The sequence below is a fragment of the Equus asinus genome, chromosome 28 (assembly GCF_041296235.1).
Source record: "Equus asinus isolate D_3611 breed Donkey chromosome 28, EquAss-T2T_v2, whole genome shotgun sequence".
Taxonomy (NCBI): Eukaryota; Metazoa; Chordata; class Mammalia; order Perissodactyla; family Equidae; genus Equus; species Equus asinus.
In genome coordinates this window covers 24,917,276-24,941,452 of record NC_091817.1, presented here as the reverse complement: position 1 = coordinate 24,941,452, position 24,177 = coordinate 24,917,276, and the positions used below count along the sequence as shown (strand labels likewise).

General features: G+C 52.8%; 1 protein-coding gene across 4 annotated transcripts; it reads right to left on the bottom strand.

Moving 5' to 3' along the window:
• Positions 1–2,186: 2,186 nt before the first annotated feature.
• On the bottom strand, positions 2,187–24,103 carry USB1 (U6 snRNA biogenesis phosphodiesterase 1). Of its 4 annotated transcripts, none has more exons than XM_070500735.1 (8): positions 23,336–24,103; positions 22,307–22,473; positions 20,533–20,716; positions 13,707–13,760; positions 11,268–11,373; positions 9,942–10,025; positions 8,847–8,947; positions 2,205–4,736 (listed from the first exon to the last, which is right to left on the bottom strand). In XM_070500735.1, exons 1-8 carry the CDS (start codon positions 23,431–23,433, stop codon positions 4,562–4,564), a joined length of 969 nt encoding a protein of 322 aa, XP_070356836.1. In that variant the 5' UTR covers positions 23,434–24,103; the 3' UTR covers positions 2,205–4,561. The 4 variants fall into 4 exon arrangements, with proteins under 4 accessions (XP_070356839.1, XP_070356836.1, XP_070356837.1 ...); XM_070500736.1 differs by having other exon boundaries at positions 4,042–4,733; XM_070500738.1 differs by lacking the exon at positions 8,847–8,947 and having other exon boundaries at positions 2,187–4,736.
• Positions 24,104–24,177: the final 74 nt, after the last annotated feature.

The window sequence follows — 24,177 nt, the reverse complement described above, 5'->3', positions numbered from 1 at the left end:
ACACATCGGCAACGGATGTTGCTGAGGCATTTCGGCAGTGGAAAGCCTCTAATCATTTGGAAAACATTCAGGTGAGGTTGGGTACACAGTGGTAGCCTTGCGCTTTTTGGTGACTGGATAAAATCTCTCTGCCGGTGAAGCAAGGGGCCGGGGTGGTGCCGATCCCCTTGCTTGCCCTAGTTTTACAGTTTTTCCAGGGTTATGTTTCTGGCAGTTGAGGCACGTGGCAACTGCTTCATCCAAATCAAAGCCAAAGTAGCCAAACTACTGTTTGTCTACTATATCCTGCATTTTGTCCTTTCCATTTGGGTCGTGTTGTGCAAACCATACACGATGACGCGAGAGATGAACGTAGCAGCTACCAACAGCCGTCTTGGTAATTTCAAAGTCCCTCTGACTGGCTTCAACATTCTGCTTTTTCCCCATCCAATTCTTCTGAGTCTGAAGCTGTTATTTGGGTCATGTGGATCTCTTTTATGATTTCCTTACGAGTTGTCCTAAATTAGAGCCGTCCTTCAAGGGAAGGTGAGTAATCCCACCAGGGGTCTAGGGCCTCAAAGCGGGGTGCAGGGGCATAGTCCCAAGGCTTGGAAACCACTGGGATTTCTTGGGGGTTGGGGAAGAGCCTGCTAATTTAGTATATTTATCAGCCAGTCTATTTCCTTGGCCTTGTCTGAATTTTCTGTGCTATGTCCCTCAGTTTTAAGTGGCGTGATCTGCTGGGGCGATCACAGTGCCTCTAGAAGTTCTGTGTTTTGGGGTCCATTTTCGTCTGGGGTTTCAGCTGACGCCATGAATCCTCTCTGTTTCTATCACATACCAAAATCATGCAGTGCCCCGAAGGCACAGTGGCTATCAGTATAAATGTTAAATGTTCGATATAACTGTTCCTACTGCTCTTAGCCAAGCCCAGGTATGAGCAACTCCCTCGGCTGCCTGGGCTGAACTGACGTTTGGCAGGGCTTGGAACTCGAGGGGTTCGTGTTGCTCGGGATGGCACGGCCAGCCTGGAAAGCCCCATCCTCATTCCGGAGGTGGGAGCCATCAACATGAAGAGCTAGGTCAATTTGGGGAACGGGGTTTTCTGATAACTCTAGCCTAGGACAGGATAACGATTTAGTGTTACTGACACAATCGTGGGGTGTCCCATCGGAGGGAAAGGAAGCAGGGTGCGAGGTTCAGGTTTTGACAGCAAGCTATGGTGATGCGAGAGCGAGAGACTAGTAAGATTTCGTAAGAGGTAAGTCAAGATGCAGAAAAGGGCTGTGTGCTTTCATTAAGCAATAGGGTCCATGCAGCATGAGGAACATGGATGTCAAGCAGATGACCTAATACTGAGTCAAAGGTGGGTTGGACAAGGTTGGTGCTTGTAGCTGTGGCTCCCAGGCAAGGGGGCTATGCCTTCCCTACTGGGTTGAAGGTCAAACTCTAATATCCCAGAGGTCTTTGGTGTTCATGATGCCTCTGGGTTAACACTCCAAAGACACGACCCTCTTGTTCATGTACAAATAAGGAAAAAGGCAGGCAGTAATTGGAAAGTCCCAGGTGGGAGGTGAAAGTAGAGAGGCCTCAGGTTCTCGAAAGCATCATTGGATAGGGGACCCCAGACTACTGGGTCTGGGGATGCCTCCTGGTCGTGGTAGAGGGGTAAGGCAACCATAAAGAAGTTAGGTATCCACGTCCTATAGTACCCCACAAGACCCCGAAAACCCATCAGTCGTCGTTTTCTTCCAGGAAGGGGAAAATGTCGAATAGCAGGGGCTTGGTCTGTGGAGATGGTTTTACCGGCAGCTGAGCATCATGACCTAGATATCAGACACACAGAGAGCAGAGCTGAACCTTGTGGCCCTTTCTTGCTAATGCCTGAAGAAGGTGTTCAGTGTCCAAAAGGAGTCGTAACTGTCAGGACATGGAAGGAGGTCATCTACATATTGGATTAAGGTGGAGTCTCCTGGGAATTTTAAGTGCCCCCCCCCCCAATTGGGATTCAGGTGTGCGAGAAGTAGGTAGGACCCTCGGAACATCCACGGGGCGTCACAGTCCAGGTGTATTATGGGTTATCTCAGGTGAAGGCAAGCAAGCGTTGGGATTCCGTCTGAAGGGGAATCCTAAACAAGACAGAACATCAGTCGAGGCCATGAAATATTGGGTGCTGGAAGGAAAGCAGACAGGATAGCGTTAGGATTCGGCTCCAAGGTGAATCTGGGTTTGACAACTTTATTGATAGATCTCAGATCTTGGACTAACCAATGTCTTTGCCCATGTGGTTTTTTGACGGCCAAAATGGGAATGTTGCGTGGACTAGAAGTGAGGACTAGGAGTTTTTTGTTTAATAAGCCTTGGATTATGGAGCGGAACCGCTTAAGTCCTTCCGGCTTTCGATGATATTGGGGAATCCTGGGGAGGGGCCTGGAAAGACCTAGTTCTACCTTAACGGCTTCTGCATCCATATGCGTCCAACCTGGTGGAGGTTCTGCCCATAAAGAAGAGAGAATTCTGTCTAATAGTTGATTTAAATCTTCCGTGAAATAGGTGTTAGTTGAAGGGGGCAGAGCCCCTGAGGGAAGTCAGACAAAGCCCTTAGGGGACGTAGACGTGAAGGGGAAGGGTCAGCGTCCTGGGGAAGGGGTCCTTCGGGGACACGATGAACTTTTATACCCCAATTCATGAGAAGATTCCTTCCTAACGGGCTTCCTGGGGCAGTAGAACTGAGAAGGAGGTTGTGTCGAGGTTTAAGAGGTCCCATAGAAACGTTAAGGGGTTGAGATAGAGCAAATCATGAGGGAAATTATCAAAACTCACCATTGGTAAGGTTTGGTGACTCCGAGGAAGGGGGCAGGAGACGAGGTGGTGCTAAGGGTAGAATGTGTTGCATGGTGTCGATGGGAAGCGTGGTGGGCGCCCTTGAACTTGTAGGGTTATTTCCCCTTGTGAGTTTGGTGGCAGTTGAGGGCACTGGACATTTATGCTCCAGTGGAGAGTCAGTAATCTTCTGGTGAGGAGGGGGCTTGGACTTCTTCTCTCCTCTTGAGGTCTGGGCACTCCTGGACACAGTGTCTTTTTTTCTTTCAATTTCGGCAAGTGTGTTGATCAATGGGAGACCGTGATTTTGGAGTTGGCCGTAGATTAAATTTTTCAGGTCTTTTTCGCTGTTTTAATTGCTATGCCATAAGCTTGTGTTGTGTATTTTCCAATTTTTTCTTGAAATACTGTCATTATAATGCTGGGCTAATGTCTGGAGCTCAGACATGTTTGCATTTTGCCGGTTAATATTATTTCCCTGGAATGGGTCACGGAGCTCTGGTCTGAGACCATTGACGAAGCTTGTGGCCAGAGCAAAGGCTGTTGGGGAAGTCAGTTCCAGCCCCGATGTGCTTCCCATGTTGTCTCTAACTGATGGCAATAGTTACCCCAGTGCCATCTCTTTGTTGTTTACAATTTTGAATACAGGACCAATCGGGTTTGGTGGGAGAGACCTGAGAGATGGCTCCAAGGATTTTTTCTTACTTCTCTCATTTTCTGTTGGGAACCAGGGGTCATCTGAGACCCTTGAGGGTCTTTGGGAATGATGTTCCATTGGCCTTTCTAAACCAAAGTGGGGCATCCCCACGGCCAACCCGTAGGTGGATAAGTTGATATAAATCGGGGAATGTGGAGCACATGCTCCTAGAACAACCCTAAATTGTTCAATAAATCTTTCCCTTTTCTTTCAGGAGTCAGGAAGGTTCTCGATGATGACGTAATTCTGACCGAAACCAAGGTTTAAATGTTGTCTTCTGTTGGCCTCACTTGAGAACGGGTACTGGCCGCACCCTGGGCTCCATCTACCAGAGACGGGGATCTGGTGAACCTTACAGTTACGGGCAGTTGAGGGGCTGGGGTGCTGTTGGTGAAGGACATTCTGGGAGAGAAGGAGAGATAGAAAGGAGAGCTGGGAGGGGAATATGGGGGTGCCGTGAAGGATTCTAGAGGGTTGACAGGGTCAGAAAAAATTTTCTGAAGACATTGTTTAAGAACTTCAATACTTTGAGGTTTGAATCATTTAGCTGCTTTTCAGCTTCTTCATAGCAAGTGAAAACAGCGGACCATTGTTCATCAGAGATGTTTGTTCCTTTTTGCCCTAGGGCTCCCTTAGGTGGACTAATGTGGGGATATCCCAGAAGCCCCAGAGGGACCACTGGAGCTCAAGAGAGTTTTAGTCAAGTTTTGCTGATGAGAAGGAAAGCGGGCAGTAATAGGGTCATAGAAGCATATAGGCAGCAGGAGTTTGAGAAGGAGAGGTTTCAGTCCATTAAGAGGCTCCCATGTTCTTGAACAATGTACGTTACACTTGTGAACAGAGAAGCGTGGGCTTCTAACCCAGCCTCTGTTCCTTACAGACTCACCTCTCGCAATCAGAAAAGCCTGGGACTTTCACCACCCTCTGTTTACCTGGGACTCTAACCCAGCTGGTTACAGAGAAACCCAGGACTCTAACCCGGCCTCGGCTTGTCGGCGACTCTCGCCCAGCTTCTAGAATATACTCAGAATCCTAAGAATCAAAACCTGGCCTTGCTGTGCTTCAGTGGACATTTATCCAGAGCGCTGGGTTTTGGAATTGGGCTCGCCACTGGGTTCCCAAACCAGCAAGCAGACTGGAGACAGAAGGTCCAGGTGTGCACTGGGAGGCCTGCTTGTCACGTCTGAGGGTCCAGTGATGGTTCCGATCCGGATCCAAGTCACAGCACCAAAAACTGCTAAAGAGAAACAGAGTTGGACAGAAGTTAAAGTGGTGAAGATAGATTTTATTTAAAAAAACTATTGCAATAGGGGAAGAAAGACTCCAGTATAGAACTGGGCTCAATTCCAAATACAACCAGAACAAGTGGGGATTAAGAGCCAAGGAGCAAGGTGGGGGTGGGGAGGGGAGGGCCTTGGTGGATGGAAAATTACAAAGAGGAGACATCAAGTCTGGGGGATTCTGCTGATCTCGGGCTGGGTGATGGGAGATCCTCTGGGAGTGGTAGGGATGGAGTTTGATCAGATATCAGGGTGGGGAATCTCACTAACCTGATTTGGCAGGATTCTTGCTAAAACTGGATTCTACAGGAAGTACAGGGAGGGGCCTTGCTGGGGAGAGGGTTAGGGGAGACTGACTCAAGTTTGGTCAAGCCAAGAGTCTTCATCAGTCCCAGTGGGGGGTGGACATTGCCTGGTGTTGGGCAGAGCTTCCTCGGGGAAACAAAATTGGGGATTGGAGAAGAGGTTGGGGCAATTTCATCCATTTCCACCAACTGATTTCTCTGGGGGTCCCTCCTTTGGGAAATGGATTTCTAAATTTTTTGCTTGGAAATTTCCATTTAGGAAATGTACAGTGGTCATCAGAAACGGACAACAGGGTTGTGTCAGTTTAACTGAACACATTGTAATCTTTCACAATATTTATCCCCAATCAGCCGATGAAAAAAAGGTTTATGGGGCTATCTAGTAAAGAGGGGAGCCCAGGAACCGGGAGCAGTGCTCTTAGAGGCCACAGCCAGACAGGGGTCATTGTTCTCTCACGGAGGCTCCTCTCTTGGGGGAAAATCCTACCTTAAGGAGAGGGCATCCCTGTGACCAGACCTCGAAGCTTCCAGTGATTGGTTCTGTCCCCTACAGACACCTTGGGGCTCTGTGGTGGGTTTGTACATCCATCCATCCTAGAGACATGCGGTTCTACTGGGGCTGGCCAGAACCCATGGCCGGTGGGGACCAGTGGGACCGACATGTGTGAACACCAGCCCTTCAGTCAACCCATATGAAACATTATCCACATTTGGCCAATATCATTTCATCTAGACCCTAACCTTCCCCCATTGGCTTTTTTCTTGGAGTCTTTTGAATTAAAGCCCAGACACGTCATTTCACAGTTTCATTTTGGGAGCCTGATGTGGCGTGAGGGGTTGTACAAATGGCTCTGGATTAGAAGGCAGGCCATGGGGTTCCTGCCCTGCACGAATTTACTGGGCGATCTCGAGCAAGCTATCTCCCCTCTTTGGGTTTGTCTCCTCAGTTGTAAAAGGGAGGTTCTGGCTCAGGTGGTGCAAGGTCCCCTGTTTGGTAAAGGAAAGGCGCTGTGGGTTGGCACCAGGCCCAGGGCCCCCACTCCCATCCCAGGCTGCCCCCCGGGGCCCCTCAGGCTCCTGGTACCAAGACAAGGAATAAACAAACAAGCCGAGGTAATTTCCCTCTTCCTTGGAAACAAAGCTGGGGTGGTCTGGAGAGGCATGTGGAGAGAGCCAAATGCCAGGTGGACACGAGCCAAGCAGGCCGGGAGATGATCCTTCCCCTCGCCTGCAGGGAACATCTGAGGACACCAGGGCCAGATGTGTTGATTTTGCACTCTCCGTGGTGTGATAAAACCCCCATCGAGAGCATTTCTTTATTTCTTGCCAGCCTGCCTAGGGGTGGACCCCAGCCTGCTCTGCTCTTGCCTTCTGTCTCCAGGCACATCTCCTCTTATGGAAGAGCCCCAGCTGCATCTGCACTGTCAGCGGAGCGCTCTCGCTAGGGAACGCGCTCCTCTCCGGCAGCACGCTCGCTCAATGTCTGGGCACCCGCCAAGCCCCTGCCGCCCAGCCTCCCCGGCCTGCCGACCCCTCCCCCCGGTGAATCTCCTACTTCCTTCCTCCATCACCACCTTCCATTCTCCACTGAAGAGCCGGTTATTGATCTTGGCCCATTCCTCAAAGTCACTGCACTCTAATTCCTTCCGTGCCACATCGTCCCCCAGGGGACCGGCCGGGCCAGTCCTCCTGGGTTTGTTCATGGTGGCGCTCCATTACACGTGGGCCCCCTCTCAGGAAGAGCCAGTCCCAAGATGCGGGCTTGGTGTCTCTGATAAGGACAATATGGTGGTCTGTGCCCACAGAACCTGCTTTGCTGGAGGCTGGCCTCCATCCTGAAATTGGAACCCACAGGGAATTGGGTGGCCTTGTTTGTACTTCCCAGTCTGAGGAGCAGAGTGGGGATGGGGATTCTTCTCCGCCCCCTGCCCGTCCCCCCATCACCCAGTTGTGAGCATCCAGAAGGCCCCATGAGTCTGATTCACCCAACTGCCCCAGTTCAGGGCCTGGCACAGAGCGGGTGTCGCTAAGTGCTGGCTGCACAGCGGGTTTGCTGTGTTCCTTGCGTGCCAGGAAGCCTGGCTTCTTCTCTCTAGCGTGACCTCAAAAGCCAGAAGAACCGACTGACCAGTCAGAGTGGGTTCTGCAGATCAATGCAGGGGGGCTGGGGAACAAGGCACAGAACGTGAGCTCCCACGTCTGTCAGAGCAGTGATTGGGAGCTCGCCTCAGGAAGCAGAGGTGTGGGGGGCAGAGTGGGGCCAGAGCCACAGTCTGGGCTGGAGCAGGGGCAGGTGCAGGCCTCACAGGCGGGGTGGAGGTTAGGGCAGACCCAAGGCCTTACCTCTGAGTTCTCAAGTGACCCCAGGCAAGTCATTTTCACCTGTTCTTCTGTAAAAGTGGAATAATCATTCCTAGCCAGTTTACTTTTCAGGGGCTATTGGGAGGAACAGGTGACAGGGGCCTGACAGGCCTTTGAAAGTCCGAGAGCCGTGTCAGGTCTGAACGTCTGTGCTTACACTGATGAGAAATGCGGGTGGCGACCCCTTGCCACGTGCCCAGCCTTGGGCCAGATGTGCTATGTCGACCTCTCTGGTGTGCAGGCCTGGCCGGCCGCGTGAGTCACCCTCATTTCACTCAGGCATCATTAACGCCTCTCAAGGCCACCTTACAAGTCATAACAGGGACTCCTAAGCGTCCCTTAGGCTGTGAAGCACACTGGACAAGGTGGGGATGGAGGAATCTCAGCTTTTCACCTAGTTGAACAGAAGCAGTTCAAAACAAAATTCGCAATTTTTATTTGAACATAATTTAAAGCTATAACATAAAAATATCTCTTCATCCACCACCAGGAATCCAGATAGCATCTGGAGAGGGCTGGTCCTTTGCTCTGGTGCGGGCTTGATGAAAAATAAAAATCCTGTGCAACCCCAGTCCTTCCTCCGCCTCCCATTAGGATGCCCACCAGCCACAGCAGGCAGCTGGAGGCAGCGGACAGAGAACTCTGACTGGAGAAGGCGCCTCCCGGCCGCTCTGGGAAAGCCGATGGGAAGCCAGAGGTCACAGAGCGTTGGAGGCCTGGCGTAAAGCCCTGAGCCAGGCCAAAACGAAACATCTGCTCGTCTCCCCAGGCACCTGGCTGGGGGCGAGTGGGAGGAAGGAACGGAGAAAACTGAGGCTGAACCACAAATTAGCACCCTGTACCTTGGCCCTGAAATGGCCTCTGCTTGCATAGGAGGGGGTGAAACTAAAAATAAATAAATAGAAGCGACAGGCTTCAAGGAAGGATGGTGACAGGCCCACCGAAGCACCCTAGGGCCTGGCTTGAGCAGGGATGAGCCAGGGCATGATGGTTTTAGAAACCCTGGTCTGAGGCCAATGGCGTCAAAATGCGAGCAGCTGAAGGGGGGTGCGGGGAGGGGCCGTTTGTTGGAGGGACTACAGTGGGGATTCTGGCCGAGTCTGGGTGGGCTCACCGGGTGACCCCTAGTTTTTTTTTGCATATCCACCACAGACCTAGAACTAGGAGGCCCAGGCTGCCCTCTACTGGTGATTTCTGGAAATGACCACAACACAGTGGGACGGGACCTGCCACCTAAAAGGCGGAGGAGAGAACCAGCCCCCAGGGACAACCAGGAGTGGCTGGACCTGCGGCCCAGCTCCCAGTGGGAGGCGGGGAGCATCCCCATCGATCTGAGCAGGCTCCTCTATCTCTGCCTGGCCTGCAGAGGGGCCTGGGACAAGGAGGGCCTCTGGTGCTCACTTCAGAGGCATCGAGAAGAACTTGTTCCCAGACTTGCAGCGGACCTGCCCGGCGCGCACGCGCAGCAGGATCTCGGAGTCTTCAAACTCATCCACAATCGCCTGAAACCAGCAGCGGGAGAGGACAGTCACATTAATGGGAATCAGGGACCCAGAGGGCACTGCCGGGGGAGACCGAGGCCCACGCAGGCTCCAGACTCTGAGCCTGGTTCTCTCGTCTTATCAGCTCTGCAGTCTTGGGAGGTGGGGCCTTTCATCCCCACTTTGCAGATGAGGAAATGGATGCTCAGAGACCTGGATGACAGAACTCAACAAAACCAGGACTGGACCCTGGGTCTGCTGGAGCCCCAAACCAGAACTCCTTGCCACCGCCAGCGTGATCAGGCCACAGCCGAGGTGGCTGTTTGGTGAGGGCCCCTGGGCCTGATCCCGCCTGCACATGTTTTGTTTGGCTTACAAAATGTTTTTTTTAAAAATACATATTAGCTGCCAACCTTTGAAAATAGGGAGGTTACATGCTAAAATCTGCATTTCTGGCTTCTCTTGAAAGAGAAGTGCTAGCAACACCAGGTCCACATTCCTGCAGGGCAACCCTCCCCATGGTCTCCTCCCCTAGAGGCGGGGAGTCAGCGAGGGTGGATGTTCTCACACCTGGCATGCCTCGCTCATTCCCAACACCAGCCAGGCCCCTGTGGGCACGCAAGCCTTTGACTTCTGGGCAAGAGGCTAGGACTTCTGGGGAGGCCTGCAGCATCCTCCCAGACCAGTGCTCTAGGGCAGCGCTTCTCAGATTTTAACGTGCACACAGATCCCTCGAGACCTTGCCAAAATGCAAGTCTGATTTCTTAGGTGTGGGTTGGGGCCAAAGAGTCTGTATTGCTGACAAGCTCCCAGGTGATGCTGAGGCTGCTGGTCTGGGACTACGCTTCCAGGAGCCAGGTTAGGTGCTGGGGTCTCCCGCCACCTCCGTGATTTCCCAGGGATTCAGGTTTGCATGCCTAATCCTCAGGGCCATCAGCCCCCCTCCCACTCCCCACCATCTAGCCCATCACTCCTGGAGGTCAGCACCCTCTGGGCTCCCGCACTGGGAATTCACCTGTAGCTCCCGCAGGCACTGCCCCTCCAGCTGGAGCCGCGCATCGCCCACACACCAGGCCAGGCTGATGTGGAATGAAGGGTCCTGTGGAGGAACAGCAGGGAGGCAGGGGCTCACCTGGATGCCAAGGCAGGTCAGACGTCACAGCAGGTCTCGGACAGAGTTGTCGTGGTAGCCTGCTGGATCCTGGCCTGCCCCGGGGGAGACCAGAGTGTCGACCTACTAGTCAACTGCTCAGCTTCAGTACTGATCCCAAGCATCCTCCACAGATAGATAAAATGGCCGTGGGTTGGTCCTTGCTATGGACTGAATTGTGTTCCCCCCCAAATTTGTATGCTTAACCTTAACCCCCACTGTGATGGCATTTGGAGACGGGCCTGGGGAGGTGAGTTAGTTTCAGACGAGGTTGTGAAGGCGGGGCCCTCGGGATTCGTGCCCACGTAAGAGACAGCAGAGGGCTTGCCTCCCGTTTCTCCCGTGTGAGGACCAGCAAGAACACGGCTGTCTACACGCCAGGCAGAGTCCTCCCTGCCACTGGCCATGACGGCACCTTGACCTCGGATTTCTAGGCTCCAGAACGGTGAGAAGGTAAATTTCTGTTGTGTGGGCCCCCAGGCTGTGGCGCGTGGTGTGCAGCATGAGCTGGCTAAGACAGCCCTTCTCAGAGGCTCTTCTTTACATGTCGCAGAGTCATTAAATCTGGGACGTGGAAGCGAACCCAGGCTCCGACTCTATTTTCTGATCTAAAGCGTTTCAATAGATGACATACTTTCTAAGATGAAATGAACAAAACCCCCAATGTCTAAAGTTATGAAGAAACAGTAAATTATCTCTATCCAAATTCATGCTTATATACCTCAGCATGATTTTAAAAGAATATATTGAAACCAAGGGCCCTTTAAAGCCTTGACACTGAGCTTGGAGTTCAAGTACCCCTGGTGGGCACGGGCCAAGGCGTGGGAAGGTGTGTGGAGCTGCAACTCTTCCCAGAGTGTTTTTAGTTTTTACTAAAAAACACTTGGGAAAGCGTCTTCTTAAAAAGTATACAAATAAACACAGATACATTATGGAGTAGAAGGCATAAATCTCATGCATATTTAAGATATAACAAAAGATTTCTAAGACATGGGGGACTTTGGGTGGGCCGCATCTGACCACACCCCAGACCCCTCCTCTCTGCAGGGGTGTGTGTCCCCTGCAGGCTGGCACTGGGGACATGGGAAAGTTCTGGAGGGCTCTTCAGTTTCCTCTCACAGGGGCTTCTTGAAGGCTGGTTTTATTCCCCTTACAGATGGGCCCATGGGGAAGACAAGCCCTGTTCATTACCTGGTAGAAGGTGGGGAGCTCGAATTCCTCCATGACTCTGTCCACCTCGGAGACCAGGTCCAGGAACTGGGCGTGCCCTGAGGTGACCTCGAGCCCAACAAAGGTCCTGTGGGGAGACAGAATTGGAGACAAGAGGGCATGAGGTGCAGCCTCTGAGAACATAAACCACCCGTGCTGGGGCAGAGGCTGCGACAGACAGACAGCGCACAGGCCTGGGCCGTCGGCTCTATGCCTGTCTTGGGGTCAGATCATTTTCCTGCTCTCTGAGCTGCTCTTTCAATCCTCCTCTCCTCCGTCTGTGAACCTTCCTTCCCTGAGTCCAACCACACGGCTCTCCTCCCTCCCAGGGTCTAATAACCCTCGCGGGCACGCCTTCAGCTGCCAGCGCCAGGTCTACAGGCCCCGAAGCCTCTGCACCACGCTCTCCATCCTCCCTCCTGAGTCGCGACCCTTTCTCGAGGACTTTGCTCTCTGGCACCAGCTACCGTCCCGTCAGCACTCAGACATGCCCTCTCATCCTTAAAAACCCTCCCTTGAGCCCACAGCTTCAGCCAGCCCCCATCCCACGCTCAGTAAACCTGCTTTTCAGGGGATTTGTCTACCTTCACTCTAATTCCTCACCTCCCATCTTCAACCCACTTCGCCGGGAACTCCTCTCATAAAGTTGCCAACGAGCTCCATGTTATAGAATCTGAAGAACACGTCTCTGTCCTCATCTTGGCTGCTCAGCAGCATCTGATATTGCTGACTCCTCCCCCTGGAAACCTTCTTCTCTCTTGGCTTCCAAGACACTACACGGTCCTGGTGTGATCCCACCTCTGGCCTCCCTGTCAGTGTCCTCTGCACTCTCTTCTTTCCAACCTCTAAACACCCACGGGCTGCAGGCCTCAATCCTCAGCCCTCTCCGGCAGGCTGATCTCACGCAGCCTTGCTTTAGATATCACACGGGCCGATGGATCCCAAATTTCTGTCTCCAGTTGGCATCTCTCCTGTATAACCAATTGCATATGTGACATTTCCACCCAGGGGTCTAACAGGCAGCACAGCCTAACATACAAAGCAGAACTTTTGATTTTCACCCCACTGGTGTTTCCCATATGGAAAATGGGGCCATGATTTACCCAGTTGTTCAAACCCCAAGCCCAGGGATTTCTCTGATTCTTCCTATTACTTTTCACACAGATCCAACCCATTGGTTATTCCAGGTGATTCTACCTCCAGTATGTTACGAATGTATCCACTTTTTGGCTCTTCCACTGCCATCACCCAAATCCACCACTGGTTCCCCAGCTGGATGGTGACACCTGCCTCCTCTCTGCTCTCCCGGTGTCCACCCTTGCTCCCTTACAACTTGCCTCCAATCAGTAGCCAGAGACACAGACGCAATCTAGCCAGACTGACATTTACAAACATCAGTCAGATCATGTCCCTCCTCTGTTCACATCCCTCCAATGGCCTCCATGACACTGAAAATCCAAACTCTTTCCCTTGACCTTGAAGGCCCTGCATGAGCTAACCCTGCCCAGCTCATCTCCTGCTGCTCTCCCACGTGCTCCCCAGGTCCCACTTTGCTGGCCTCCTTGAACACGCCTAGCTCCTCCTGCCTCAGAGGCACTTGGTTGGCTGTGTCCTCTGCTTGAAGGCTCTTGTGGCACCTGTTCCCAAGCCTGGTTCCTTCCCATCCTCAGGGAAGGGCACCAGCAAATGCCACCTCCCTGGTGCCCTCCTTGGCCACATGCTCCTGACTCTCCCTCATATCACACCAGTTACTAATGATCTCATTTACTTATATTATCTATCTCCCCAGCAGAATGGAAGATCCCCAAGAGCAGGCACTGTGTGGAGCTTTTCCTGCTGAATCTGCAGTGTACAGCAAGTGCCTGGCTCAAGCAGGCGCTTAATAAATCTGTGCCTCGTAGAATGAACGAATGAGTGAGCCCTCCTTTCAGAGGTGCTAAGAGAAGAAGGCAGCCCAGTGAGTGGATCAGACAGGGAGGTTCACTTTGGAGCCTTGATAATAACAATTCCTGCTTATATTCATGTAATACTTTACTACTTTTCAAAACCTGTTTGGCTCACTTGAGCCCCACAGCTGCCCAACGGTGGAGGTACCAAGGGCAGGCGTGTGACGGCGTGGAAACGGAAGGTCACAGAGGTGAAGAGATGAGCTAAACCTTAAATCGGGGACAGAGCCGGGCAGGAACCCAGGTTTTCTTTCTGTCTCAGGTTTTTTTCTCTATACCAAGATGTTTTTCTCTACTCTGCCCCTCCCCCCACGCTCCCCTAGTTATTTTTCTTAATGAAAGGTTCAGATTTGGGAACTGCTGCCTTTGTTGTCATAGAGTTGGTTAAAACACAAACAAACAAAAAACTGAGACAGACAATCATTATTCTAAAGAATCTTCTGGAAGCAATTGGGGGCAGAGCTGGGAAACCCACCTGGTTTTCTCTTGATTGGTATAAATCTTTACCTGGTTGGCAGTAAAGCAGAATCTGAAACTCAGAAGAAGACAGACCACATTTTAGGAAGAATAATAAAGGAAAAAAAAATCAGAAAAAATAATTTATATTAAAAAAAAGTACTTTGAAAATATAGCTAACTTGCTTCACACTTAGGATTGTCACCCTATTATACAGGTGGTAAACTGAAGCCTAAAATGTTAGAGCTGGACAAGGCCTTAAATAATTACCAAGTCCAAGTAACAAATAGCTTCATGCGGATGCTAGCAAGAATTTTAGTTTATTAATAGCAGCTTGTTCCAATAAACAATTGAGACTATCTCAACTTTACTGATGGGACCTGAGAAAGTCTTATTCATCAAGTTGGTGATAATAGATCATTTAAGGGCCAATTTGTTCCTAGCAGGTTAAAAAAAGACAATTCCGATCTAGCCTGAGCAATGACAATGACATTTCCTGTGTGCCAGGGCTGAGCTGAGGGCTGTGTGCACATCAGCTCGGGGGGTCCTCACACAACTCTGTGGTCAGGCACTATGATTGTGCCCATTTCACAGACAAGCAAACTGAAGCTCAGCGAGGCTGAATTTGGTGAGCCCTGATTTGAACCTCAGTCTGCTGATTCCAAAGCCCTTGCTCTCACCTGTGATGGTTTAGTGAGGGGATGTGGTCTCTGTTGATGTGAAAGTGGGGCAGAAACAGCCACCCATCCACCACTCTGATCAGTTACACAGGGACCATCAGGTTCAGCCAGCTACGTGAGGGCTATTATGGTGGGAAAGGCCAAGAGGAAGTCATCAGAACCGCCTCTAACCAGGAGAATAGGAAACCACATGCAATCCCACATCCCTGGAGGGACAGCAGGGACCCGTGCCACCATGAAGGACTTGAAGCATGCAGGGGTGGCGGTGCCCACATCTCCATTCAGCTCTGTGTGGGCTGTGCAGAAGACAGACGTGTCTCGGACAATGACAGTGGATTTTCATAAACTGGACCAGGTGGTGACTCCAATTCCAGCTGCTGTTCCACATGTGGTTTCATTGCTTGAGCATATTAACACATCCCCTGGTACCTAGTATGCGGCTGTTGATCTGGCAAATATATTTTTCTCCACCCCTGTCCATAAGGCCCAGAAGCAGTCTGCTTTCAGCCGGCAAGGCCAGCAATACACTTTCACTGCCCGAGCTCAGGATGCACCATCTCTCCAGCCCTATGCCATAATTTATCACCTTTCGCTTCCACAAGAGATCGCACTGGTCCATTACATTGATGATACTATGCCGACTGGACCTAGTGAACAGGAAGTAGGAACTACTCTAGACTCATTGGTAAGACATTTGTGTGCCACACAGTGGGAAATAAATCCAGCAAAAATTCAAGGGCCTTCCACCTCAGTGAAATTTCTAGGGGTCCAATGGAGTAGGGCATGTCGAACTATCCCTGCCAAGATGAAGGAGAAGTTCTTGCATCTGGCCTCTCCTACGACCAAGAGAAAAGCACAACACCCAGTGGGCCTCCTTGGACCATGGAGGCAATGTACTCCTCACTTGGTGTGTTACTCTGGCCCGTTTACCGAGTGACCTGAAGAGCCGCTGGGTTTGAGTAGGGCCCAGAACCAGAGAAGGCTCTGCAACAACAGGTCCTGGCTGCTGTGCGAGCCGCTCTGACACTGGGACACACGATCCGCTAGATCCGACGGTGCCTGACGTGGCCAACAGGGATGCTGTCTGGGGCCTTTGTCAGGCCCCCATGGGTGAACTGCAGTGCGGACCTTCAGGAGTTTGAAGGAAGGCCCCGCTATCATCCACAGATCACTACTCTCCTTCTGAGAAACAGCTCTGGGCCTGCTACTGGGCCTTAGTAGAGACTGAATGCCTGACCATGGGCCACCAAGTTACCATGTGACCTCAGCTGCCCGTCATGAGCTGGGTGTCATCTCACCCACCGAGTCATAAGTGGGCATTGCGGAACAGCATTCCATCGTCAAATGGATACAGTACATACAATTAGGCCTGAGAAGGCCCCGAGGCACAAGTAAGTTATGTGAAGAAGTGGCCCAAATGCCCGTGGTCCCCACCCCTCCTACCCTGTCTTCTCTCTCGCGGCCTGCACCTGTGGGCTCATGGGGAGTTGCCTACAATCGGTTGACAGAGGAAGACAAGACTTGGGCCTGGCTGGCAGATGGTTCTGCACGACGTGCAGGCACCCCCGAGGGTGGAGCTGCAGCACTCTGCCCCTCTCCGGGACATCCCTGGAGGACAGCGGTGAAGGGACATCCTCCCCGGGGGCAGAACTTTGGGCAGGGTGTCTGGCTGTTCATTTTCCCGGGAAGGAGAAATGGCCACATGTATGACTGTACACTGACTCATGGGCTGCGGCCGGTGGCTGAGCTGGACGGTCAGCGACGTGGAAGGAATATGACTGGAAAGTTGGTGGCAAAGACGTCTGGGGAAGAAGTGTATAGACTGACCTCTCTGAATAGGCAAAGAACGTGAAGATATTTGTGTCCCATGTGACTGCTCACCAAAGGGTGACCTGAGTGAGGAGGATTTTAATACTCAAGTGGATGGGGCGACCCAGCCTGTGGCTACCAGTCAGCCTCCTTGCTCAGCCACCCGTCATTGCCCAGCGGGCTCATGAACTAAGTGGACATGGGGACAGGCATGGAGGTTCCATCTGGGCTCAGCAACATGGATTTCCACTCACCAAGGCCAACCTGGCTATGGCCACCACCGAGTGCCCAATCTGCTGGCAGCAGAGACCAACACTGAGCTCCTGATACGGCACCATGCCCCGGGGCGACTGGCCAGCTCCCTGTGGCAGGTTGATTACACTGGGCCACTTCCATCACAGAAGGGGCAGTGCTTCCTTCTTACTGGAATGGACACTTACTCTGGATACAGATTTGCCTTCCCTGCATGCAGTGCTTCTGCCCAAACTACCACCCACGGACTTACAGAATGTCTCATCCACCATCATGGTACTGCACACAGCATTGCTTCTGATCAAGGGACTCACTTCACAGCAAAAGAAGTGCCACAGTGGCCCACGCCCATGCGGTTCTCTGGTCTCACCACGCTCCCCACCATCCTGAAGCGGCTGGCTTCATAGAGCAGTGAAACAACCTTCTGAAGACTCACTTACAGTGCCAGCCAGGTAGCCATACCTTGCAGGGCCGGGGCAAGATTCTCCAGAAGGCGGTATATGCTCTGAATCAGCAAGCAACAAATGGTGCTGTTTCCCCCAGAGCCAGGATTCACAGGCCCAGGAATCAAGGAGTGGAAATGGGAGTGGCACCACTATCACCCTAGTGACCCATTAGCAGAATTTTTGCTTCCTGTTCCCACAACTTTATGCTCTGGTGGCCCAGAGGTCTTGGCTCCAGAGGGAGAAATGCTTCCACCAGGAGACATAATGGTCCCACTGAACAGGAACTTAAGACTCCAGCTGGGTACTTTGGGCTCCTCAGGCCCCGAATCAACAGACGAGGGAACTGTGGTGTTGGCTGGGGTCACTGATCCTGACTATCAAGGAGAAACTGGACTCCTCCACAATGGAGGTAAGGAAGAGACGTCTGGAATACAGGAGATCCCGCAGGGCGTCTCTTAGTGTTACCATGGCCCGTGATTAAGGTCAATGGAAAACTACAACCACCCCATCCAGGCAGGACTAGTAATGGGCCAGACCCTTTAGGAATGAAGGTTTGGGTCATTCTCCCAGGGAAAGAACCACAACCAGCTGAGGTGCCTGCTGAAGGCAAATGGAATACACACTAGGGAGCAGGAGAAGGTGGTTACACACCAGCTACAACCACGTGACGGGTTTCAGAACCGAGGACTGTAACTGTCATGGTATTTCCCCCTTATTTTGTGATGAACACGTTTGTGTGTATACATACATATATTAAGCAAATAACTATTTTCTTACTTCTCTTATTCCCTTATCGTGTAACATAAAAGGTACTGACTTTTACCTCAGTATCGAAGTCCTGTTTATTTTACGTCATAGTATGCAAGTTACGCGATATCAGGAGAGCAAACATTATGCAGGAGCTCTCCCCCCACTTCTGGGGAAGGATGAGTGCGTTTTCAGATGGACACAGCATGGTTGTGTCCCGTCAGGTAGAAGTGTTATGGTCTTAACTTGGAAACAAGCCTGGTTTAAGGAGATGCATGTAAGTGTCAAGTTGACAAGGGACGGACTCGTGACGGGTGATCTTATGTGTCCACTGGATGGGGCTAAGGGACGCCCACACAGCTGGTAGAGCATCACCTCCAGGCGTGTGAGGGAGTTTGGGGAAAGATTAGCGTTTGAATTGAGGACCTGAGTGAGGCAGAGGGCCCTCCCCAGTGTGGGCGGGTGTCATCCAATCCCCAAGGGCCGGAATAGAAGAAAGGCGGAGGAAGGGGGCGTTCCCTCTCTGCTTGGGCTGAGGCATCCCTCCTCTCCTGCCCTCCGACATCGCTGCTCCTGGGTCTCAGGCCTCCAGGCTCATGTCAGGACTTACACCATCAGCCCCCGATTTGCAGGACTTTGTAATCGGATGGACTGAGTTACACCGCCCGCTTTCCTGGTTCTCCAGCTTGCAGAGGGGAGATAGCGGACTTCCCGGCCTCCCAGAACCACATGAGCCAATTCCTATAATAAACCTCCTCTTAGATACCTCCATGCAGATCTCATTGGTTTGTTCCTCTGGACAACCCTAATACATCAACCAACAACCCTTCTCCTGGTATCTTGTACTGGAGGGCTGTCTCCCACATTGTGCTGGTGGAGTGATCCCCACCCCGCTACCCCAGGGGGCGTACCTGACCCAGGCCTGGCCAATCAGAGCACAGCATTCCCTCCATCGCAGCAAGAGAACCAAACGTGTACTGCCCGCTGGTGGTCATCTCAGGCTCAACCAGACAAACTTGAAGAGGCCACCTGGCCCAGCTTCGTTCAGGACGCAGGGGAGGAAACACTGTGCACCCTCAGGACAGCATCAGGGGAGCCAACCCAGCGGTCCAGGTGCTGTTCTCTGGTCCCCAAGTGAGCAAGAGAACAAGCTACATCCATGCCAATATCTCTTGTCATGGCCCTTGGGAAAAATTTCCAGAGTTCCCAGCAAGGGACTCGCCCAGTTCAAGGACCACTGCATGCAGAGAGCCCAGAGCTGAGCTTCCCGCCAGGGACTTAGTTCACCCATAGTCTTCCCAGCCCAGACGTGGGGTGCCAGTAAGTCATTTTACCATAAGTGATGTGGCCCACAAACACAGCTTTATCCAGGGGACAGAGCCAGAAGCAGGATAAGTGAAGCATGCTCGTGTAGAGAAGGGAAAGGGTCTTGTTAACTCCACTCACAAAGGGACAGCATGTTAGGCAAGTCGGACCAATCAAGGTCATTCCCGAGACTTTTGCTGAAGCTCTTAGAAAAAAGGGCTGCCTGTCCAGGATGGTAGACCAGCAGCCTGGAGAGGCTGGCAGCCTCCTTTGCCTTTGTGAGAATGAAGCCAACACAGAGAGGGGCAGAGCCGAGAGGCGGTGAGAGTCGGGTGCCATCTGACATCGTCTGGTCACCCCAATCCACACATGCATGAAGCCAGCGCCCCCTCTGAACTCTGTAGTTACACCAGCCTGGAAGGCCCCTCAGTTTAAAGGACTCGAGGCTGGATTTCTGGCACCTGAGATCAAGAGAAGCCAGACGAATGGACATATGGCTCAATAAACTGGGTAATGACAATGAAAAAAGGGGCGGGGGCTGGATTAGGCGGGGAGATGAGTTTCAGTCCTGATTCTCTGGCTAATTGGCTGAATTGGAGCAAATCCTTTCCTCCGCTGGCCCTCAGAAGGGGTTAAACTAAACGGGCAGTTCTCCAGTCGGGCAGAGGAGTTCCTCGGAATTCCTCCTGAGGCCTCCTGAACTCTGGGGGAGGGGCTCTGGCTGGAAGACTCTGTTTTTCTCTCTCTTACACATCTACACATCTGGGCTTTTGTGTACACCTCATCTGAAGACAGGGCTCTGCAGACAAAACCAGGGTGAGAAGACCACCACGTTGATGGCTTCTTAGGCTCCTTCTAGAACCAACATTCAGAGGCCCCAGAACAGGATTTCTGGGCTCCCTCTTGCCTGCTCAGTCACTCAACAAACATGCCTTTGATGCCTGCAGTGGGGAAAACACCTGGAGAAAAGATGTGGGCTAATTCAAGAAGCACACCCCTGGGCCTGCAGGAACTTGGGCTCCAAAGGGGGAGACGGACGTGGGAATGACCGGATAGGAGGACGGAGCGAAATGCGCTCCAGGGGCGTAAACAACCACAGGACCGGATGTTCCCTGGGACTGAGGGACTCTGGGGGAGATGCCCACTGGGAAAGCCTCAGTGAAGGAGCAGGGCTTTGATCTGGCTAAATCTAGGAGGAAAAGCCTTTCTGGTAGGAAGAAGAGGAATGAGAACAGTTAAGGAAAAAAAGCCCTCAGCTGGCAGACAAAACCAGAAGCAAGGTCCTGTTCTGATCTCTCGCCATGTGCCACACTGAGGGCATGCATGATGTCACCTCACTCCCAAGTCCCCTCTGAGGCAGCCACCACCACTCCCATGACCCACACACAAGAGAAGGCCTCGGGGGCCTCCAGAGCTCATGTGGCGTGCCCAAGGTCACCCAGGACGTGCAGCCGGCAGCCCCGGGAGCTCCGTGTTCTATCCTCCAGGTTTGGCCTGCTTGCTGGGTAACACGTCCCCCACCTACATCCCCACAGTACCTCAGGACGGGAGGAGGAGCCTTGCAGGGGAGGGAGAGGAGGGGCAGAGGGACGCACTTGAGACTCACCTCTGGAAGGAGGCCACGCGGTCTTTCAGAGCCTGCACGAAGGGGAGGATCCAGTGATGGCGCAGAACCACGCTCTGGGACAGGCTGACGTGGAATGCCTCCATCCTCACCAGCCGGGGCACGTACGTCTGGGCGTGGGGCAGCAACGCGTCAAGGAGTTCCAGGAAGTCCTCCCCGGCTTCATCTGGAGTGGGAGAGCGGGGACGGTGGGCTGCTCCCTCAGCCAGGGTGGCACGGCTGAGTCGGGAAGCCCAGAGGCAAAGGCCTTATTCACTCTGGGTCTTATGAGAAAATTACTTTGACAGAAGCCTATGTCTATACATTGTAATAATATTTTAATAGGTATTTCTGATTACAGAAGTAACACACCCACGCTCATTGTAAAGAATTCAAGTAAAAAGGAAATGCAAAGGAGAAAGCAGGGGCCCCTGAAACCCCACCACCTAGAGCAGTGGGCTCCACGCCACTGTGATCACACAGGCCCTTAGGAAAACAAGCTGGCACACATACCTGCAATAAACGTGGATTTATTTATAAATACAAATGCATGCTACTCTGTAAAGTTACGTGTGTTATAAAACGCATGCTCTTAAGAACAGAAATTTAAGAAGATGAGATAAAAAGAAATACACAAAAAAGTTCTAGTACTTTCTTCCTAATGGATCATCCTGACATATCCTCCAGGGCACATGTACCCCACTTTCAAGACTACCATCCTACAGACAAAGACCGTCAGAAAGCCTTGTCTCAGTGCATATACTAACGTATATATTCAAACTTCTTCCGCTGGCTGTCTTCATCTAACACTACCTGTTGCACACCCTTGCTCTCAGGACAGAGTTGTCAAGCCCATGATTACAGCCCCACAGTAACCCACAGCCAGAAACAGTGTATTTCTTTAGTCAGTCTCCTATTAGACATTTAAAATCTCCTGATAGACACTTAGAATGCTCCTACTTTTTCACAAAAACAAAGAACACTACAATGCCAACCATTGTATGTTCACATATTTATTTTTTTATCAAACATGTGACTAGAGCTGCATGGTTAACAGTCTGCTCACAGCTGGTGAGTTACTCAATTTGTCCCAAAGTCCTGGTAAACAGGCAGTATAGAGAATCATTCCCAATCTGTGGATGGGGATATGCAGGTGCCAAGAGTATACTTGATCTAGTATGAACTAATAAGAGCCACCACTTACTCTGTATATTGTGCTAAGAACTTGACATAGATTAGCTGATTTAATCTTCACAGAAGTCACAGGAGATAGTATTACTACTATCCCCATTTTAGAGATGAGGAAACTGAGGCTCTGAGATGTCCAGTAAGTTAGTAAAGGGCACCCAGAGCAGTGGGGTGGTGGAACCAGCTCTGACACTGAAGTCTGGACATTGCCTGCTTGCCACTCACTCATTAGGGCTGAGTGGGACTTGAACCCTGCTGGGACCTCTTAGAAATGAAGTGTCAGCTGTAGCTGCATTCCAGGATGGCCCTGACACTCTGCCCAAGACCCTCCCTTGGTCACTTCCTCACGAGCAGGAAGAACATTATACTCAGGGTTAACAAAAAATATTTCAGGCAGTGAATTTAAACTGCAACCAAGTTTACAGAAAAATTCCCCAATTCTTGACACTCTTTCTCCGTCTTCTGAGTCCACCTCTTTCCCACCACTAGCGTGAGAGGTCTCTGGCTTCTTCCTCCTGGTTGGGGCCAGCTTCCTTCCCTCACAAGGCACCTATCAGTCTCAGCCACCTGCCTTTCACACGTCACTCACATGGTACGTAGACATGAGTGGCCCAGTTGCCCCGCTCGTGGGGGAAGGTGCGCACCCGGCCCCCATGTTTTGCGCTGTCATCCTCAGGCCCCTCCTCCGTGCCTGGGAACATGTGCAGCATGCTGTCGGGTACTGGCAACCTCTGGCTGGGAAGGGGGCTCTGTCCACTGCAAGAGAAAAAAAGAAAATGAGAACATTTATCCTCCCAGCATTCTCTACCTCTGTACATACCACAAAAGTTGTAACCTCTTATCCAGGTGACTGTGTGTATATTTCCCACCAGGTGCTGTAAGCAGCTTCTAGATAAGTACAAAGCTCTTTCCCCAGTATTGTCTCATCGCGGTCTCCCAACAGCTGGAGGAGCCAGACTTTGCAGGGAGGTGGTCCCCACGGGAAACAACTGGGCAGGCAGCCATGTGTGGTTCAGAGGTCACACTCCCCAACCGGACAAGCCTGAGCTGGAGTGGCACTTCCTAACTCTGTGGTCTCAGGCAAGTCAGGTGCCCTTTCTGGGCCTCAGTTTCCTCACCTGTAAAGTGTACCCTACCTGATGGAGCTACTGTGAGATAACGGCGATTCTGCTGGAAAAGCACTCAGCAAGCGCCAGGCCCGGAACTGAGGAACCCGAGCGCCATAAAGTGAGAACCCTGGATCATTGTGTACACTGTTGAGTCGCGAGCCTGGCGCAGAGGGAGTGCTCAAGGAATATTTACTGCATGAATGAAAACACTCTCCAAGTGAGTAAACAGACCTGGGGTGGGACAGCGGTGCGCGCCAGGCGATGGAGTGGGCCAGCGGCGGAGGCTGGACCCGAACCCACGTTTCCTGCTTCCTGACCTTGGCCTAGCCAGGTGGGGGCACTCGGGGGCTCTGTCCGGGGCTGGCTGTACTCCGGATCTTCCTTTCCCCCGGTGCCCCTTTTCCTTCCTTCGCGAGCCGCCCTGCACCCCCGCCCACCCCGACGCTCGGCTCCCCTCGGGGTCTCGCACGCACCCGCCCCCTCCCCAGAAAGCCTTCCTCGCTCCTCACCGATGGCGGCCTCCAACCCCCGGCCGGGCGCAGGCCTCGGTCTCGGCCTCATCCTCCGAGCCGCTGCTGCTGTAGCCCACCAGGGGCGCCGCACTCATGGGGCCTCCTCCGCGACCACAGGACCTGTCCGCCAGCACCCGCGCCCGGAATTCCGCGGAGCCGGAAGTGCCCTCCCGGGGGCGGGGCCAGGATTAGCTCCGCCTCGGGGCGGGGCCTGGAGGGGCGGGGCCCGGCGGGACAGCGGAGTAGGCTCTACCCACCCGAGCACGCTGCCTGCTCGCTCGCTGCGCTTTGCCCGCCGCCTGCAGCCTCCCGGAAAACCCCAGCCTCGTGTGCCCATTTCACAGATCGCTCGGGCCCCGCCCTCTCTGTCCGCTGCTCGCTCTGCAGCCACCCGGTTCTAGGCCTCCCAGCCACGGACGGTCCCGGGGTCAGCGGTCAGCGCGCTAGACCCCGCCGAGATCCCTGCCCTCGCCGACAGGATCGCAAGTCCCGGAGACCCCTCTTCAAGCGGGTCCAAAGTCTGACTCCGGGGGCCCCTCCCCTAAGAGCAAGCTGAGGAGTCAGAGGCGGGTCAGTTCCAGATCAGAGGGTGTAGGAGGCCCCTCTTTTCAGGTGCAGGGGTCAGGCGGGGGCCAGGCCCCGGGAGCCCCCTCCCCTGAGGCCCGCAGGGTAGTCGGAAGCGGAGCGCCCTCCCTGGGTCGGCGCAGGCGTGCGGGCCGGGCAACCGGAGAGCCGCCCCGCGCGCCCGGCTGTCCGACCCGGCCCGGCCGCGGGGTCCCCGGCAGGGGGCGGCCTCGCTCCGCGCCGCCCGCTCCTCCCGCAGCCGCCGCCGCCCCGGC

Coding starts and splice junctions, on each gene's coding strand:
- USB1 (XM_070500735.1), bottom strand. CDS start 23,433: ATGAGTGCGGCGCCCCTGGTGGGCTACAGCAGCAGCGGCTCGGAGGAT. Junction 20,717..22,306: donor CACTCATGTCTACGTACCAT/GTGAGTGACGTG, acceptor CTCCCACTCCAG/ATGAAGCCGGGGAGGACTTC. Junction 13,761..20,532: donor CGCGTGGCCTCCTTCCAGAG/GTGAGTCTCAAG, acceptor TCTGAGTTTCAG/ATTCTGCTTTACTGCCAACC.